Source organism: Alosa alosa, chromosome 9 (genome assembly GCF_017589495.1).
Source record: "Alosa alosa isolate M-15738 ecotype Scorff River chromosome 9, AALO_Geno_1.1, whole genome shotgun sequence".
In the NCBI taxonomy this organism is placed as follows: Eukaryota; Metazoa; Chordata; class Actinopteri; order Clupeiformes; family Clupeidae; genus Alosa; species Alosa alosa.
The window spans coordinates 23775072-23794466 of record NC_063197.1 but is presented as its reverse complement, the minus strand read 5'-3'; the positions used below and the strand labels follow the sequence as shown (position 1 = coordinate 23794466).

Here is a 19395-nt window from a genome sequence, read left to right as displayed (position 1 = left end):
GATACCCAACCCTTATCCTCACCTCAAACTCCAGCTCATTTTCTAAAACTGTTTAAATGTTTATTTGTGTTATTTTTTTGTCCAATTGTTTGAGAAAAACACAGGTAGTACAATAAACATTGCTGACCCCTGAGTATTTGAAATGTTGTTTACAATAACATTACTCTCGTAGTCAAATAAAGTAAACATAAATATTAAAGTCAAACATTAATTCAATGTATGTATTTCAATGTGAAATTCTGCATGCATATCTCAAGCACAAACATACCCATAACACACGTTTAGATTTAGATACAGAAAAGTTAGTTTATTAGAGTATCTCTATTTACATTATGTATATGTCCATCAACATGGTTAATATCTTCATATGTTTATGAATACCAACAATAAAACAATAAAAAACACATAAATATGCATTCATATTCTGTACCATGTAAACCAGTTACCAGCAGGTCATTGAGCCTCTTTACAAAAAAAATACATCTATTCGTTCTATCGTACACCTAAGTTTTAAAGTGCAATGCATGTTCTGCTTGTATCATTGATTGAGTGGAACTAAGAATATAAGGGTTACAATACTGAAACACCTTATCGAAGCATTCAAAATTATACTATTAAAACATTTATGTAAATTGTTATGAATACTGCATAACAATTAATATGACATGAGACTACAACAGTTTACAGTGATCAGACATGTATACAGACATCACACTTTATGGATAATGACATCTCAAAATGCAGACACTTAATTTATCTGCCAAGTGTATTACTGTCATATTACATGTGTTGCAATATGACGATAATACACGGTAATTGACCAAACTGTCCTATGATTTGCTTTCTGAGAATGGGTTCAAAATAATTTCCTGGGGAGACAAGTTAAGTTCTTACGGAGAAATTAAACAAACTGAATATTTGATGAAATTTGCATATTATATTTGGCAACGCACAGTTTAACATTTGTTCACAGGCTTAAAAAATACAGCACCTGCAGAAGTGCTTTGGAATAAATGTGTGCTGTAGTTGACAAGTACAAAAAAATTCACACATCCATATATTTGGTGATATATAAATCGGTGCATACTTATTTTATACATTTATATAAACTAACCAGAGATTTGGACTAAAAAAATAGAATTAAAGCAATATATCATGTGTTCATTGTACCTGGCCGTCTGTCACAAAGGCAATGCTTGCAGCGCGCTTTGACTTTTTTTAAATAGTAGCAAATTGCTGTACTTTGTATACACAAAACAATGAGATTAGGATGTAATACAGTATGCATTTGCTTTTGCTTTGCAGAATAAAAATAAATAAATAACAGCATCATAAATAATTGTATGTCTATTAAGGGTGCAGTCCGCGATTATCGTCCCATAAACGTTTAGTCAAATTCTGTGAATTGTTCCTCACAGTCCCCTCACAGGTCCGTTCAGTTGTTGTGCAAAAACAAATAACTCCGGTACTGCTCCTGTAAATGGGAATCAAACATAGTGGCTCGAACCGAGCCGTAAATAATCCCAGCCAATCAAAATGGTGCTCAAGGAGTACAGGAGGGAGTGGTGTAATCTGATTGGTTGTTGAGCTCTAATATCAAAATCCTTTCAGGAAGCTCAAACCAAATCGCAGACTGCATCTTTAATAAGAGAGAGTCTCTCTAGTAACACTTGAATCCTCATTTCGGGAACTGTCAGTGGCTCTTTAGATTCTTCCTGAAATCATACAAAGATGAAATCAGAACACGATTAAAAATAGCTAGAAAGGCGATTTTGAATTATAACAATCTTTTATAAAAACTACCTACCTTCGTGATGGACCTCTCCACTCATCTTTGCATTTGACAAATGTAACTACTTGGGCCATGCTTACTGCTTTGGGATCTTTTACACAAAGGACAATCCTAGAAAAAAACAGCAAGTTAGGGATAAAGGAAAATACAACCAGCAACCAGTTTTGACATAGTTTTGTTTCCAGCCATTGTGTTGCTGGAATTGCTCAATGCATCATGATGCATCAACCACATCAAAGCGTACTTTTTTTGTGTCTCTCCGACTCTGACTCGAATCTTGTGGACATCTACGCTGGGGGTGGCTGAGACACCGGACCACCAAGATGACACCATCTGGAGGAGTGAGGATGCAGACCAGCTGGTGGACTCCTCCCAGCTGAACTTGAGCATCAGAAGGTCCCCAATGTCCTTCTCGGTCACCAGAAGAAAAGATTGTGTCTTATTGGCAGCAATCTTCTCCATCCTGTGCGAGGAAAAGATCTTGTGTGATTTTCACAGTCCAACAAAGCTGTCTGACTAACATCCTGTCATTATCATGTCTAATTATTTAACTCCAAACAAAGTGTTGCCTCTGCAAAGTGTTGCAAAGTGAATGACTATTCACAGAGAAGATCAGTAGAGTCTGATCTAAATATATGTGCAGCAAGCATGTAGTTCAAAATGACCATTTTACACATTCAGAAAACGGTAGAATAATGTTTTCTTGCTGATTTATGCTTTGCTTTTGTTTGGGTGACATTTGAAGGGGAAACCAAAAAAACTCCTCACACATTAAGGGGAAGGTTCTCAGCTTCTCCTTTAGTACCATAGAGGGAAACGGAGAGGGAAGGGTCCAACTTGGTTTGGTTGATCTTACTTGAGAAATGAATTTTCAGTTGATAGTGATACACTGAAAAAGAGACATGACTTCACATGAATAACAGCTGACCACTCTTATTACAGTGTGTTGCAACCAGAGCCGGACAGTAACGGAGTACATTTACTTGAGTACAGTACTTGAGTAAAATTTTGAGGGATCTGTACTTTACTCGAGTATCATTTTTGGGGAGTACTCATGACTTTACTCAAGTACATTTGAAAGGAAAATATTGTACTCTTTACTACACTACATTTCTATCCATAACCGTGAGTACCCGTTACTTCTTCTAAAAAGAAAGGAAAAAAGAAAAATCTCAGAAATCCTCAATTTGTTGTTTCCCTCTCAAACGTGATTGGATAGTGCAGGCGCCACTGATTGGGACAACCTATCAGCAATCACCTTCAGCTTTCCGCTAAAGTCAACTCCATGGTCAGATTTAGATAAGAGACGAAACCATAGACGAAACAATGGATGAAGACGCAGCAGGTTCATCCCGGGAATGTGCCAACCTGTGGCCCCACCTCGCCAGACTATTTCAATTTTCTGAACAAGTTAATGATAGTATTCACTTCAAGTGTTTCAATTACAAAATAGTATTTTGTATTTGAAACATGTATTTTATATACATGTATTAGAAATACTGCCCATCCCTGGCAACATGGTAAAAAGATGAAAATGACTTGATTTTACTTTCAATTCCTTTTACATTCTCCAAGGTATTAACATTAACATTTTCATAACTCCATGTAGGACTGTGGCAGTAGTAATGCACTATTTAGAAAATGTAGGCTACTCTTGTACTCTTAATACTCAAGTACTTTTAAAAACAAGTACTTCAGTACTTTTACTTAAGTAGACATCTGACTGTTGTACTTTTACTTGTACTTGAGTAAAATTTAGCAAAGGGTATCTGTACTTTTACTCAAGTAATGAAGCTGTGTACTCTGTCCGCCTCTGGTTGCAACAGCACCAGAAGTTTGTTAAGTAATGTGCTAGGTGAAGTATGTTCAAAATTCCAGTTGCGTAAGATGTACTGTACCTCTAAAAGGCATGGAGGAACGAGTCTTTGTGAACATTTTGACACTGCGGGCTTTGCGGACTTTGGTAGCATCATAGCCAATGGTGTTACAACTATTTTTATGACACTTGAGGCACATCCCACGGTCAAACATCTCGCTGCTTCCACAGCTATATGCTGTGCTGGCCTCTTGTTCGTTCAGAAGGGAGTCAATGAAGAGATGGATGGACCGCTCATGTTCACATTTTATGGCATCGTTTATGGCTTGGAGAAAAAAAAAGGAAGATTCTATTAGCGAAAAGTATTTCACTGTATGAACTTGAAGTGAATGGTCAAAATAGTCTAGGTGTTTGTATAATAACTTGTCATTGTCATGTCTTTCTCACCAAGTATGCCAAAGTTGGCTATTTTCTCCAGGGCACCCCTCAGGTTGCAGCCAGGCTGAAAGGCTCCCCCATTGGGGTAAATGTCAACATGGCCCACAGGCTGCTCGATGCCAATGCTCAGGCCGAGCGAGCCACGAGTAAAAGTGTGGAGAACATCAACAAAATGGGCATCGTCGGGTGAGAGACGTCTGTGGGCATGAACTCCTTCAAAGTCTGGCCCTGCGGGGTCAAGACCTGCAGAGAAATGTTTTGCATTTCAAGATTATCTGTTATGTCAATGTTCAAAACAAAACAATCGTATCTGCAGCGAACATAGTGTGTCCGGTGACTAATGTTTAGATAAGAAAGTCATACTCACCAGTGATTCGTCCAACCTTGTTGGAGGTATGACTTCCAGCGAATCCTGCGACATGAGCACCAAGACTGTAGCCAATAAGGTGAACATTCTCCAGTGGAATATTTGTTGTCTCCTAAGATTTCCACAAAAAAAGTACAACAAAACTGAGTTACTGGTATTTTTAAAAAAGCTAATATCAGGTATCCTTGACTACTGATTCATCAAAATCACACACATACCTCCATCCAGTCAATGAAATGAGCAATGCCTTTTCCAACACTCTTGGTGTTTTGTGCAGCGATGACATAGTGATTTTGGGCTGTGCTGAGCCAGTCCACGACTATGACATTAGCACTCTGCTCCCTATCATAAAGTGCAGCCACCAACTTCGCCACCCAGCTCTCAAACAGTCCACTCACCTGAGGATACAGAGATGCCAGGGGTGCTGTCAGTACCACAAAACTGGACAGTGCATGAATAGACATTGATTGTACATATAATGGAAATACATCAGACATGCAGCGGCTATTTACCGTCCATCCATGAATCACCAAGAAGGTTTTGGCAGTTGAATTAAAAGTGCAGTCAGACAAGGACTCTGGCTTGCCAGGGATAATGTAGCAGATATCATCATCTGGCTGGTTTGGTTTGCGCAGAGAAAATTTGACTTGTGGACCATTAGCATCTTTCAAAGTAAACAAATTCTTGGAATTCAAAGGTTCCAAAAAGTTATCTGCAAAGGGATCAAAATAAATTACACATATTGTATTTTCCATTCAGCAGCATTCATTTTAACAACATTCTTCTAACAATAGTTTCTATTGATCTGTAACAGGGACAGATTTTGAAGGGCATTTCCGCAGCATTTACCATGACTTTCCCATGACCGTTTGACCCTGTGGCAGATTGTAGTTCACAATATTGTAACCTTATCTACCCACTTCTGTCAACAGGAAGCTTAGCTAATATTGCAAAACGTGACATAGTGTTGACCTTTTGATCAGAAGTAAACTGAGTTGTAAATGAGCTACCCATCTGATTAAGCCCTCCCCTTTGGGCAGGTGAAGGATAGCGCGTTGTAGCGAGCCATATTAATAAGGCTACGTCATTATTCACAGACACGACAGAGATGTTAAGACTCATGTGAGAACATTACACTTCACTATTTCCCAAATGGATACTTTCGGGAAAGGTAAATGTACTTCAAACGCAATTACGCAAAGACGTGTCAGAGATATACACCAATACGACAGAAATAGACCAGGTTACGCAGACAAGTTGTCAATTCAAACACAGTAGAATAATCTCACTACTATGGTAAAACGTATGTTATCTGATAAGGTAGGGCATTTACACACTTACCAAAGTTTGACTGAGAAAGTACGTCCTCCAAAGAAGTAACGTCAAGAACAGTGCAACTGAGAACGAGCCAGAAAAGACATTGGTGGAACCGCAATTTCATGTCTTTGAAACTAATTTCTGAACTGTTCACCCTTGAGTTTATCAAACGACTTTGTTGACTAGGCCTAGCAATTCAACAAACTGTGTGTGTTGGAGTAGTCCTCTGACCAGCAAACTCCCGTGAACAGTATTGATATCTGACACTCAGTGCAGAAATTCGGTTCCTAAATAGTACCTCTCGCCACCAATCCAATATCCCATTGGTCGTTGCCTGCGGGCGGGGTATCATTGCAGCGTGCGTTCAAGATGTGGACTCCTGAGTAGAATTGTAAGTTCTTCAAGAGGTTATTCTGTGAATATAGGTACGTCTAATATCGAAACCCATTTCATGTTTGTTTGTTTTTCGTTAAGAAGAATATTGTGGTTTTGTGTCAGTTTAAATAGTAATTTAATTAATTTAATGTATTATGGATGTGTAGGTTATTTGGGGGAAGAGGGGAAGAGGGCCCAGAAACGTCTGGAGTATATTTTATTTTTCCTGAATGTTTTCTTTTCTAAATTAGATGCCATAATGAATGTAAAACGAAATGTGAAGCTAATTTGTGAAGTGTATTTGCTGAATATCTTGGTTGATTTACTGACTGAATTTTATATAAAAAAATAATGAAGACAGTCTAAGGTCACACAAAAGCTTGCTAAAGAGCAAAATGGTTTAGGCCGCCTGCAGGACTAGGTAGGCTATGCACTTTTTGCTAATGTCAAATTGATGAAGATGTTTGCTTGTGTTTTGTCTATTTGCTAGTGTTTTTTTTCCGATTTGCATGTGTTGTCACAAATTGCAGGTCCTGTGCACCCGTTGGCCACCATATTGAGTTGCTCTGATGAGAATGGCCCTTGTAAGTCACTTTGGATAAAATGAATGAAATGTCTGCTATATGAAAAAAAAAATAACAGTGTGGAAAGATTTCAGTGAAATAGTCCAGCCTATTTCCATACAAATACTGTGGTTTTGTCTATCTACTTTCATTTGAATTTGTGCATGCATTCACATAGTCTGATGTACACACAGCTGTAAGTTAGAAGTGTTAGATGAATACTAACAAGATACACAGTCTCTTTCACACACACACACAAACAGGAAGGCTGTGGTTCTATGACTGCTTTCATTTTGTGCATACTCTCACATAGTCTGTGCATGTAGTCACGTAGCTCTGACAGCTATTTGGGTGTTTTTAGCTTTGGGTGTATTTTAAATTTTCTACCATCAGTAAATGTCATGTTGAGGTGGGTTTAACAGGTGTCACCTTTACATTATTCAAAGCTGCTAGACTATAGTTGCTCAGGAGCTACTCTATTGATGTTGTCTATGTGAAGAGATCAAACTCCCGTAGACTTGTTTAAAATTGTGTTAGGAAAACAATTGTTGAATACCAGTGTTTTTATAGGCTGTATTGTAATATGCTATAATCAATGAATGTAATATATTTTAAGTATCAATTTATCAATTGTCCCCGAACCCCCTATCATTTTGGGGGGCCCAGAGCTGTCTGTCATAGGCCCCAGATTTTCTCTTTGACCCTCTTTTCCATATACAACCCAATTAAATTGCATTAAAATTAGGGCTGTCAATCGATTAAAAAATGTAATCGAATTAATTACATACTCTGTGATTAATTCATCTAAATTAATCGCATATATCATTTTTGCTGTGAAAGTATTTTAAATATTTAAAATCAAATAAATCATTAAATAATCACCATTAATGACATTAAAGTTAAAACACTTTTTTATTATTATTTTCACTGTTCAAATAATGGCCATAATAATCTATGATATGACCTAATATGCTGAGGAAATAAATTCAAAAGTGCTTAGGGAAGAAGTTTTTTTTCACATACAAGGCATTTCAGACCACAGATATAACCTAGGCTAGGGGACACAATGAAAATAAATTAACACTCCCCTCAATGTCAACACTATTTCTTTGCATTGATATGCGACTTTAGAGTTGACGAACTCCGGTTATATGCAAATTCCTTGCTGTAGACATCGCATAGGACTTTATTTTTATTAACACAATCAGGCCGTTTTTTAAAAGTAAATGTTCCAATCAATGATCTAGGCAGCACATTTTCTTCTCTCTCCTTCATTTACAGTCTAATGGTTACTGACTAGAACGGCTCAGGGTCAAAGGTCATACAGAATCGATTAATCTGCACTATTTTTTTTAGTCATTTATTTTTTCTCAGGTTAATTAATCAGTTATTTTGACAGCCCTAATTAAAATCCTACAAGATTTCTGCCGGTAGGACTTACCAGTAGCCATGTGCAACCATAGCTGTTGTTCAACAAGTTAAAGTGAAGTGACAGCTGTGTTTCCATCTTATGGGAAATACCTTTTGTTCTTTCATTCAGTGAACGCAGAACTGCTCAACTGACTAGTCAGCAAGTGAGCAGAATATGACCATAACAGTGGAAAGATCATCTAGCCACAAAAATGCAAAGACCTATTACCCATAGAGGGAGAAGGGATAGTTGTAAGCATTATAGTATGTAAGTACTATAGATTTCAGAGATCATATTTAACAAGCCCAAAACTCCCATAACAGATATTTTTGCACAATTCTTGAAATCTTTGAAGGGACACAATTCCATTCCAATATCTCTTGGCCTGGAAGCCAGCCGAACTTAGCCCCGCCCACAAATTTTGAGGTTGGGAAGTTCGGTCTGGAATTGTTCCGTTGAGTAGCAACTATGCCCGAACCAGAGTGGTTCGGACCAGAAGAACTCTTGCACGTTTTTGTTCAGAGCTGAAATGCAACTGTGTTTGACAGAGGACAGATGTAGATTGACAAAATATTAGCTTTCAGTATGGTACGTCTGTAAATGACGTTTAAAGTGTTTCATTCATACCGGTTAACACGTTTAAAGTGTTTCATTCATACCGGTTCTCCCTTCACAAAAAACGCTGTTGCTAGAAGGTAGACATTTAGATTTCGACATCATGTCTGTTGTAGAAGATATTGACAGTGCAATAACTTTAAAAAATGACCAGAAAATTGTGGAGAAGGAGGATGGTTCGGGTGTTCCTACATAATTGTTCCTACAGAATTTACCCCTGTGTCTGTTGAAAAACACCCCATAATCACTTCCCAATGGAGCAGTATCAGACTCAAATTCTGACTAATATTGAGTATGGTGATGTCAGGCTAACTTTATAGTGCTTAAGGACATTTGTTTTTGAAATAAGTACACTCCCAATCATGCTCTGAAGAAGAAGCCATTTTCATAGCATGTTGTTTTTTTCACAGCACCAATCTGATGTTTGGCTACATTGCCTTAACTGTCCAGAAAAACCCCCAATAATAAACACCTAGGAACAAAGTGAGTCTATTGCTTATCCAGGATCTGGACAAAAAGCAAGCTATATACGGTATGATTTTTTTTTTCAGCAGGTGAAATAGTCATCTTACCATACCAATATTTTACCATTGTCTAGCATAAATGTATTTTCGACGCAATTATTTGAAATAACTTACAGTAGATACTTCATAGAGTTTGTTTGTTCAGTCCTGCAGTTTGTAGGAATACCTGGCAGGAAGAGTAGGCCTATTACACATCTGCTGAAGGCACCCACAACCAGCTGCTCTCTCTGTGTTTTCATTTCTCTCTTTCTCTCTCTCTCTCTCTCTCTCTGTCTCTCTCTCTCTCTCTGTCCATTACTGTGTGTTTATCACGGAGGGAGAGAGAAGAAAAGAAGAAAAACAACAGGTAAATGTTCTTTGCAAATGTCCAGTTTGTTTTTCTTGCTCCATAGCTTTAAAACGTGCCTTACAGAGCTGGCTGGCAGAATCTCCCACTTTGTTTTAGAGCTCAGAGTTTAGAGTCATTCCCAAGGTGAACTTCTTCAGCCATTCCAAATGCAGTTCTAGGGATTCTTGGAAGGGAGTGAAGCGCTCTGAAGCCAAGGCCTGGAAGCCTTTGTTTGTATTCCCAGAATCCCCCCCACACTTTTTTTGAATTTCTAGCAACAATTTGGTGATGTCATTTCTTCGAAACATTTCCTGTTTACCGTGACTACAGGAGGATGAAGAGGTGCAGTGCAGTAAAAGTCGTACAAGCCCTAACTAGAGGAATCAAATGATAACTGAATCTGAAGATACGATGGTTAAAAATACACATACTTAGTAAAACTATATAACCTGATATTAATTTTAATCACTGAGAAGTTGTCAAATGGATTTCTAAAATGAAGCCTGTTAGTTCAATGTTAACATGTAACTCTAATATACCAAATGCCGCATTAATCACAAATTCAGCATTCTTGCCTTAGAGCTTAGCTCTTGACAAAGAACCAGTGGCGGATCATTTGTGTATGTGGCAGTAAGGACCTTGACCGTTAGATGCATTCTGCAAGTGTTCAAAGAGATGCCGTCACATCATTGTATCAAGTTTGAAGTCTGAATACAGACAGGTTATTCCAGATTATTCCAGTTCTTCCAGGCCACACTGACACTGACTTCATATACTGACATGCTTTCACATAAGTCAAGTCAAGTGAAATATATTTATATAGTGCATTTCATACGCAGAGGTCATTCAATACATAAATCTTACATAAACAAAAGCAAACAGTGGAGGATAGCCTGGTTAACACCAGACCACTTCTCAAATCTCAACTGCTAACAGGTTCATCCGGGTTCTCCAGGCTACATGGAGGATGTTCTAATGAAGAATCTGTTGTCACCATCATTACCACAGCCAATTCAGCCAAGTTCAAATTGAGCTATTGAAAAAATGAACTTCAAGATGGTCTATTTTGTTTGGCAATATTTTTGAGGTGGTAAAAAGCTGATTTTGCTATTGCTTTCATGTGGCTGTTGAAATTTAGATCACTGTCAATTAATACACCAATATTTTTAACAGTATCTTTTGCTTTCAGCCCTTTTGTGTCAAGGAGAGTGGCAACCCTAAGTCTTTCCTCCTTTTTACCAAATATAATTTCTTCAGTTTTTTTCTATGTTCAGCTGAAGAAAATGTTGACACATCGAGTTGTTGACAGAGCTAAGTAAATTTGTGTGTCATCTGCATAGCTATGATATGAAATCAAATTATTTATGAATTTGTCCAAGTGGAAGGATAGAGGTTGAATAATAGTGGCCCCAAGATCGACCCCTGGGGAACACCACAGGTCAAGGACGTTGGTGTTGAGGTACAGTTGCCGATGGCAAAGAAGCTCCTTTCTTAGATAGATATGATTTGAGCCAGTTGATAACTATACCTGTAAATCCAATCCAGTGTTCTAGTCTGTGTAGTAAAATATTGCAGTATCGCTAGGACTGATGTTTTACCTAAATCTGTATTGAGCATATGTCATTGAAAACCTTAATAAGACCAATGCTGTGATTTGCCTGAAAATTTGCCAGACTGAAAGTAATCAAAATAAACATTTGATGTTAGGAAGATAGTTAGTTGATTAAAGACTACTTTTTCAATAATTTTGCCAATGAAAGGTAGATTGGATATGGGCCTGTAATTGTTTAGCCTGGAGGCATCCAGGTTACTCTTCTTGATGAGTGGCTTTACAACAGCTGTTTTCAGTACCTTAAGGACATCTGCCGCTATAAGGTGAAAAGAAATGTGAAGAAATTGGTAGGCAGGGTGTCTAAGCCACATGTGGAAGAGCTGAGACTCTGTACCGTTTTTTGAAGTGTTTCGTAGTCTATCAAGCTAAATTCTGACATCAAGTTAAGTTTCCCTCTATTTGTAGCTGTAGAAGTTCAGGCGCTAATTGTGAAGGGGAATTTGTTAACTTATCGACGGTTGAAAAGTAGTGAAAAATAGTGTTATTTGAACTTCTACTGATAAAAAACTGTCTTGCTTTGCATATTTAAGAGTTATGTGCGGAGCATCTCTTTATTGATTTCATAGTGAATCTGAAGTTTGTATTTACACCATTTTCTTTCGTCCTTCCTACACCCTCTTTTTAGGAGTTTAATCGCTGGATTTTGCTTCTATAGTGCTTTCTGTTTGTCCTTAACCTTCTTTGAATTGTAATAGAGCAATGTCATCCATAATGTTTGCCATTTTTGAATTAAAGTGATCCAATAAGTCTTCTACTGAGTCTGACAGTTGACTTGACGTCTGTGAAAGTGCTTGCTCAAAGAGAGCAATTGTCTGATCATTTATGATTCTCCCTTTTTACCATCATAGTTCTGTTCTGAGTGTTTGGAGACAGACACATCAAAGAACACGCAGAAATGATCGGATAAGGCCAGGTCTTTAACAGTTGTAGAGCTGCAGCATTCTTTAGACATAAAAGCTGCAGTACTCTTTAGAGCAGAGGAACAGTTTAATGTCCAGACTGACATCCAAGAGGCTAGATTATTTCAGTTGCATGGCCATAACTGTAATGATGATGATTAGATTAGGGCTGGACATAGATATTTTAAGGACCATATGCTCTCAATACAAGAAGCTAGTACAAATGCAAGTAATGTTTGATTGCAGAATGGGTGTTTGTGTGTGTGTGTGTGTGTGTGAGAGAGAAGGAGAATGAGAGAGAGGGAGAGACATTCAAAGTTAACCTGCTAGAAGTGTGGGATTCTTCCCCAATTGTTTACATCTTTCATCAGGTATGATGCAGCAGTGATATTGGAGATGTTTGGGTATGATATGGTAAGGTGTTTTAAAATGACACCACACTACTACAAGTTCACAATATGTCCAGTTTATTACACAAAGATTACCATACAGCATGCCACTTCTCACTTCGTTAAGGTGAATTGGCATAGTTCACAGCGTTCAGCTCACCGAAACCAATTAGATCAAAATACATAATAAAAGAATACATAGGAGGAATTGAAAAAAACACATTTGAACCATGGCATAATATATTAAACTTAATATACAAATATATACATTTAATAAATAAAATATGAAACATTGTTAGTATATGTATGGCTATTATGTGCTACTATTCTAAAAAGAAATGTAACCATGGACACTGCAATATTTTAACATGTTCTTGGTCATTGTTATGGTAATGATAAAGTAATGATTGTTCATATCAACAGTCCTCTCAAGATGACTGGGACGACTCAAGAAACAGTGGTTGAGTACTTCTGAACCTAAGATATAATTTCAAGTGGAATCAAGTCATTTTGATCCCGGAAAATGACTAGTAATGAAAAGAATAGTCACACAAAAAAGAAGGAAAAATCTCTTGTATATAAAGAAATAAATCCAATACTTCATTTGATATTTAATGACTGTCTATGTCTTTGGTCCCTCTGCTTTGGCAACAGTGAATGGGTAAGGCACAGGATGATTGCTCATATTTAAGGTAACAGTATGCATGGCGAAATGCTTGTCCAAAAAGTTGCAACAATTCAGCTATGTAACAAAGCAAATAATAATTTCCCACCATTTGCTTTTCTGACAATTAATAGGTTCAACATGTAGCAACTGTAAGTTTATATCTAATACAATGGCAAGAGCACTAATACATATGAACTTTCTTGCTGAGTAAGTAATCATTCTTTTCATTTTAAGTTCTTAATTGATTCTACAGCTGATAGAGAAATATGAAGTCGTAAGAATGTGCCATCCTTATAAGTGAGACCTTTCTGTTCTGTTCTGTTCCAACTAAATCGGATAATAGGCAAGGTGAATAATGTAGTGACCACAGACGAAGACTGGATTCAGTAATCAAGGGTCTGTTCTTGGCATTGTATTTTCCCCAAGTACATATGAACAGGGCACCAAATGTTACTGAATCCGGTCCCCCTTAAAATAGAATTTTACCCAGGCATGCTCAATACAACGCTTGCATCAATAACATCAAATATTATATGGGCTCATCACAGTAACAGTCTTCTACTACTAAACCCTAGCAGTCAATAATAATTTTTCTGTCAAGAATACATTTAAGCCAGTAGTTATTGCACTAAACTAGGCCAAACTTCATTTCATAACCATCCAGTAACCTTTACCATACACAGTACAGTAATTCTAAAGCATGGTCTACACAGCTTCTAAAACTGTTGTATAATATCTCCTTTTCTGATTGTTATTTACAACAGTGGACATCCACTAATTTGGAGGGAATGTTTAAACAATGTCTCTTCATTTCAACTGATTTTGTGCTTTTTTTTCCCTACACAAAAACCCTATAGGCACTATAGTGTATATTAAAGGTTCATCCTTTCTATCTCTACAAAGTCAGGCATATGTTTAGTCTGAATGACATTTCAAAAAACACATTCTGGATGCTTGATGAACTTGCAAAAATATTGAGTATTTCAGAAACCTGTGTAAACACTGATTCAAGTAGTTGAGGCAGAGAGAGGCAAAGAATAAAAGGTCTGACATCATAAAAGCAGCTGTGGAATCTCATGAGAATGTGGAAATAGATGTAACATGATTGATACAAACGTCCGCCCAATGTCACCGATGATGAGAGAGAGAAAAAACATTTAACACAGGCACAGGTCCATGCTTCTCTCCACTCCAAAGATGTGTCTTCTTAAGTCCATCTTATGCAGTGTTCTGCTTAAAGAAGCTTCCATGCATTTTCAGCTTGTGAAGCCTGTGATGAGATGACATGAACAGGGGTTACACTCCTATCCTGATTGGTTATAATCACATAGTCACACAGAAACTAGCCTGGGTGAACCCAGATGAACCTGATAGCAACTTTGAATTTGCTCTGCAGGTCCCTCTGGAAAGGAGACCATCGATGCCTGTTTCCGAACTTGCAGTTTTACTACTTTCACAGGTGTAACCAGCAGTGAAATTAAACTAAAATATGTGCATTGGAGTCTTACCAAATTGTTTGTGCAGCTTTATAAACAAAGGTTTTAAATGTAGTTGTTTACTAAATTACAAAGAAAATACACATTCCTATGTTTTTGGTGATTCGAGAAACGGAAGTCAATAGACTCTTTTCCAGACCAACCTGGGTTCACCCAGGCTACAAAAGGAACTATATGAGGGACAATATTTACCTTTCATGTTTGCGACTCGTCTGGTCTTCTTTTGACTTGACGAATACAGCAGGCTCCCCTCCCCTGGTCAGGTACGCAAACTCCCCCTCTTTGGAGCTGAAGATCACCCTGTGAACATAATGTGCCTGTCAGTATTCTGTCACCTTCTATGGCACCAAGAATTGTTTCTGGTCACAAGAAACATATCTATCATGAAAAAACAGTGCATGCCAGTGTTTCCACTCGATGAATTGCACAATGACAATCTGCAGTAATATGTTACATGACGTACTGTACCTGGCCTGTGTCTCTCCTGCTTTGACTCTGAGTCTGCGGATGTGGAAGTTGCTTTTCTTCCACCAGTCTGACCAGCCGAAATAAGAATCTTTATCCCAAGTGATCTTCACCATCAGCAGCTCCCCGATGTCCACGTCAGTGGTCAGGAGGAAAGATAAGGTGACGTTCGTCTTCAGTTCAGGCCTATGTGGTAGGGTCAAAATGAGCGCTTTTCTTAAACATTGGGGGGTTACAGAATACTTTCTAGGTTTATCACATTCAGATGTATGACATATGTCAATATTACAGTGCTTTTGAAGCAGGAGAAGCATACTTACAAGACATGGGTGATGTCCTCTTTTTCTCCATGGGTACCGTACAGTGACACTCTGATTGGCTGCTCTGTGAAGCTCAGTTCATCCTTGCTGAAGAAGTGCACCTTCAATTGGTAATGGAAAACTGTAGGGAGAGAGATATTTTTAGACAAGGAAAAATTCCTGTTGACAACATCTGAAATCCTGAGAAAGAGATACAGAGAGCCTGTATAGAAACACCTGCAGCTTCACCAGAATGTCCTTTAGGGCTATTTTAAGACAACCATGCCTCATATAGCTCTTCCAGCTCTATTCAAAAGCTTGGCCGCATAACTTGCATTGTGCCGGTACTTTAATGATACGGAACATCTCCATGAAACACATCTCTTCTGACCCCTAAGAGTTAATGTCATAAGTGGCATAAGAAATCTGACGTCTCTTGAGCTTTACATGCATGGAGCAGTGTCCGGTTTCAGAGCACCAGGCACTGAAATATCCATCCTATCTCTGGCATGTGATCATATGGCCAGAAGGTTGTGTGGGCTGCACTTGTAATGACCCGTGTCTGGTTAAATTTTTTCCTCTGACATCATTTTCACAAATCAAGCATTTACAGTTTGGCTTAATGACAGAAAAAACTGTGGGTTCAATAGACTCATAAAAGGAAATCTGTGAAGAATATTGCTTAGTACTGCCAAAAAATATGGTAACAATTTGTAAGATAGGTGTTTTGAGGTTACATTTTCTGGGTAAATTTAATGTTTCACTTAATTTGTTCCGTATGTGTGTGCGTGCATTTACATGTTCAATAAAACAAAAGCCATAGCAACCAGGCTCAATAAGACAACTGAAAGTTGCACCTCCGCACGTACATAACTCTACACTGTACATAACCTCCGCACGTACATAACTCTACACTGTAATTCAAACCTCTATGATTTCTAGTTCTGTAACTCAGATTCACTGATTCATAAGATTAATCAATGAGTTGACCCCTTCACCAGTCTCACCTTTGAATGGCATCATCTCTCTGGTCTTCAGGTACATCTTGGCACTTCGGCGCATGCGCACACGGTTGATTTCATAGCCCAGCTTGTTGCAGCGGTTCTTGCGGCAGCTGAGACACACACCCTTGTCGAAGGACTCCTTGTTGCTGCAGCGGTAAGCCATGCTCTGATGCTCCTGTGCGTTCACCAGCGAGTCGATGAAGAGGTGAATGGAGCGCTCGTGAGAACACTTCACGATCTGGTCCATGTCTGGAAAGAATGAGCAAGGAAACAAACCAATTAAATGTGAACAGAACATTATGCCCTTTTAATTTTGAAATGTCAACTCAGCATTAGTGACGTTTACATCCAACTGTGTGACCAAATGAAATGGAAAGGGTTGAAACAGTCAGCATACTTGAGAAACCTGTGGACACGATCATCTTCATTGTTTTCTGCAGGTCACAGCCAGGCTGGAAGGTCCCACCGTTGGGGTAGATATCAACATGGCCAACTGGCCTCTGGATACCGATGCTGCGGTCTGGGGATCCTCGTGTGTTGGTATGTAGGACATCCACAAAGTTGGCGTCATCGGGAGAGAGGGTGCTCTGTGAGTCGGCATACTCAAAGCTGGGGCCAGCTGGGTCAAGACCTGGAAGAGATCATAGAGTGATTTTGTGCTGAACCATGCAAATGCAGTCAAGCTGTTGTCTGTGATGACCAGATGTGTTTATGTCGTTCAACCTCTGATGTGGTTTGGAGCAAATCAAGCTGTAGACAATGATGATTATCATGTTTGTTAGGTAGACCATTTTTCTTCTAAAAGAAACAGGGGACATTTCATCGGCCATTGTTTATGCTGCAAATCCTCCAAATGGTGTTTATGATATAATTCCTAGAAATGGTGAAATGTTGATAAAGGGAGAACTGAATTTCTCATTACATTCGTGAAGTCACTCCTTACCTGTGATTCTGTTCACTTTGCTGCTGGTCAGCAGTCCAGCAATTCCCGCCACATGGGCACCAAGACTGTAGCCCAGAAAATGAATTTTCTCCCAGGGGTAGTCAAGCGTACCCTGAGAAAGGAGAGGAATGGGGAAAATGCTGAAAAGTGGCCAAACTTTCGTAAAAAACAAGTAACACAATAACATTCCAGAGATACCCTACACAATAGGCAGCATGTCAACAGAAAAACCTGAGAGAATATGTGTGTGTGTGTGTGTGTGTGTGTGTGTGTGTGTGTGTGTGTATCACACCACCAACATCCAATCTTTCAATACAGACAGAACTGAGGGAATATATACACAAACTGTTAGAATATAACAGATGGGAACTTTTTGATCTCAAATGATACCCTAATTACTCTTACCTGTAACCAGGTGACAAACTTGGCAACATCTCGTCCGACCAGTTTGGTGTATGCGGCGGAGGTCGGGTAGTGCTGCTGGGCTCGGGTCAGCCAGTCCACAACGATGACGTTAGCAGTGGGCTCACGCTCATACAGAGCCGTCACCAGCTTGGGGACCCAACTCTCATACATGCCAGTGACCTTAACACAGACAGCCCTGTCAATATCGAGTCTCACACAACGAACTCTTTTAACATGTTGTTTGCTGTAGGGTAAATGTATTTCACGGTGATATTATGGACAAACAAATATTCGGAGCTACTTTACATTTTAGTTGTCTATGCAACCTGTTAGATTCAAAGTTGTTTCCCTACATGCCCAATCTATGATGCTTCTGACAAAAACAGCATTTACTGTATTTTAATGATTTCTTAAAATATGTTAAGGACATGGAAATGTTTTGGCAGTTAATAGGTAAGGGTCCCATTTACCGTCCAGCCATGTATAACGATAAAGGTCTTGGCCTCGGAGTTGAATTCACACTCTACGATGCTCTCAACTTGGCCAGGCTCAATATAGCACAGGTCATCATCAGGTACTTCAGCTGTCCGCAGGGCAAACTTAGATTCGATGTCTGAGAAGTCTATGAGCCAGTCTGTGCCATTTATTGTGATGTTACCTGTACAAACATAAATGTGTTACTGTTTAAACCAAACAGCAAATAACCAAAGTTGAGGGTGTGAGGCATTACTTTGAATTATTGCAACATTTCTGTTCACTGAAACTTTTTAGTGTTTTTTTTCTTCTGAAAAGCAAATAAACACTGATGTCGTGCCTCCAGTTGGCACACTAAAAAAGCATCCTAACATATCATTGTACTAAAACAGACAAACAGTTCCAGTAAAATTACTCAACCTGAATTTTAAGAGCTTTGTTGCTATTTTTAGTTACTGCTTTCCCTTTTAATCTGACCAGACTGTAAAAATTAGAACACTGATAGTAGGCTATTTACCTGACTTGGTAAAAGTACCATGCATAATGTGTATGTCGCTTTGGAGAAAAGCGTCTGCTAAATACCATAACCATAACAAGCAAAAGCAAGCTTTTAATCTATTATACCAGTTTTGTATTGACACTATTAAACAATGCAATACATCGCTTCTTTAATGCTCTCCTGCGCACAGTGCGGGCAGCCAACCACAACCACGAAGGAGTCCAAAACGTGACTCACTTCTGATTAGGTCTCAGCGAGTTAACTCCCGATCATTCTTTTAATTTGACCCCCTCAGGCTGGAATGTTTACATGTGAAAGTTTCGCGGCTTTAGGGGCCGGCTCGAGTAGGCTAATTTATCTGTAGGGTAATTCTGGACATTATTAGTATTTTCTCAAATGCACATGAGAGAGCATGCATTTCCAAAACTAAACTAGCCTACTTACCAAAATAGTTCACTTCAGCGGTAGTTGAGAAAACAGTGCAAATGTTTTCTAAGTATATCCAAACAACCAAGAGAAATAATTTGCCTTTGCCCATATTATTGATGGTCCAGTCAGTGCAGTCGCTCTGAATAAGTTATTTCGCGTCTGTACAGCAAAGATATTCCAGGTCACTCGTTTGTCGTTGTAGTGGGCTACTCCAATTAGACGTACAACTACAAGAGTGGCCACTGCCTGAAGTCACTTGAGATGTTTG

General features: G+C 38.7%; 2 protein-coding genes across 2 annotated transcripts; both read right to left on the bottom strand.

Annotated features, from left to right (window-relative positions):
* Window positions 1-280: 280 nt before the first annotated feature.
* On the bottom strand, window positions 281-6000 carry LOC125301124 (lipoprotein lipase). The gene is made up of 10 exons (XM_048253428.1): window positions 5755-6000; window positions 4926-5125; window positions 4632-4811; window positions 4414-4525; window positions 4056-4289; window positions 3691-3933; window positions 2561-2681; window positions 2037-2255; window positions 1808-1903; window positions 281-1715 (listed from the first exon to the last, which is right to left on the bottom strand). The coding sequence occupies exons 1-10, from the start codon at window positions 5852-5854 to the stop codon at window positions 1694-1696; spliced, it is 1527 nt and encodes a 508-aa protein (XP_048109385.1). The 5' UTR covers window positions 5855-6000; the 3' UTR covers window positions 281-1693.
* A 6507-nt stretch (window positions 6001-12507) lies between these two features.
* Window positions 12508-19395, bottom strand: lpl (lipoprotein lipase). The gene is made up of 10 exons (XM_048253425.1): window positions 19143-19395; window positions 18196-18383; window positions 17726-17905; window positions 17321-17432; window positions 16775-17008; window positions 16381-16626; window positions 15395-15515; window positions 15078-15260; window positions 14802-14909; window positions 12508-14383 (listed from the first exon to the last, which is right to left on the bottom strand). The coding sequence occupies exons 1-10, from the start codon at window positions 19234-19236 to the stop codon at window positions 14332-14334; spliced, it is 1518 nt and encodes a 505-aa protein (XP_048109382.1). The 5' UTR covers window positions 19237-19395; the 3' UTR covers window positions 12508-14331.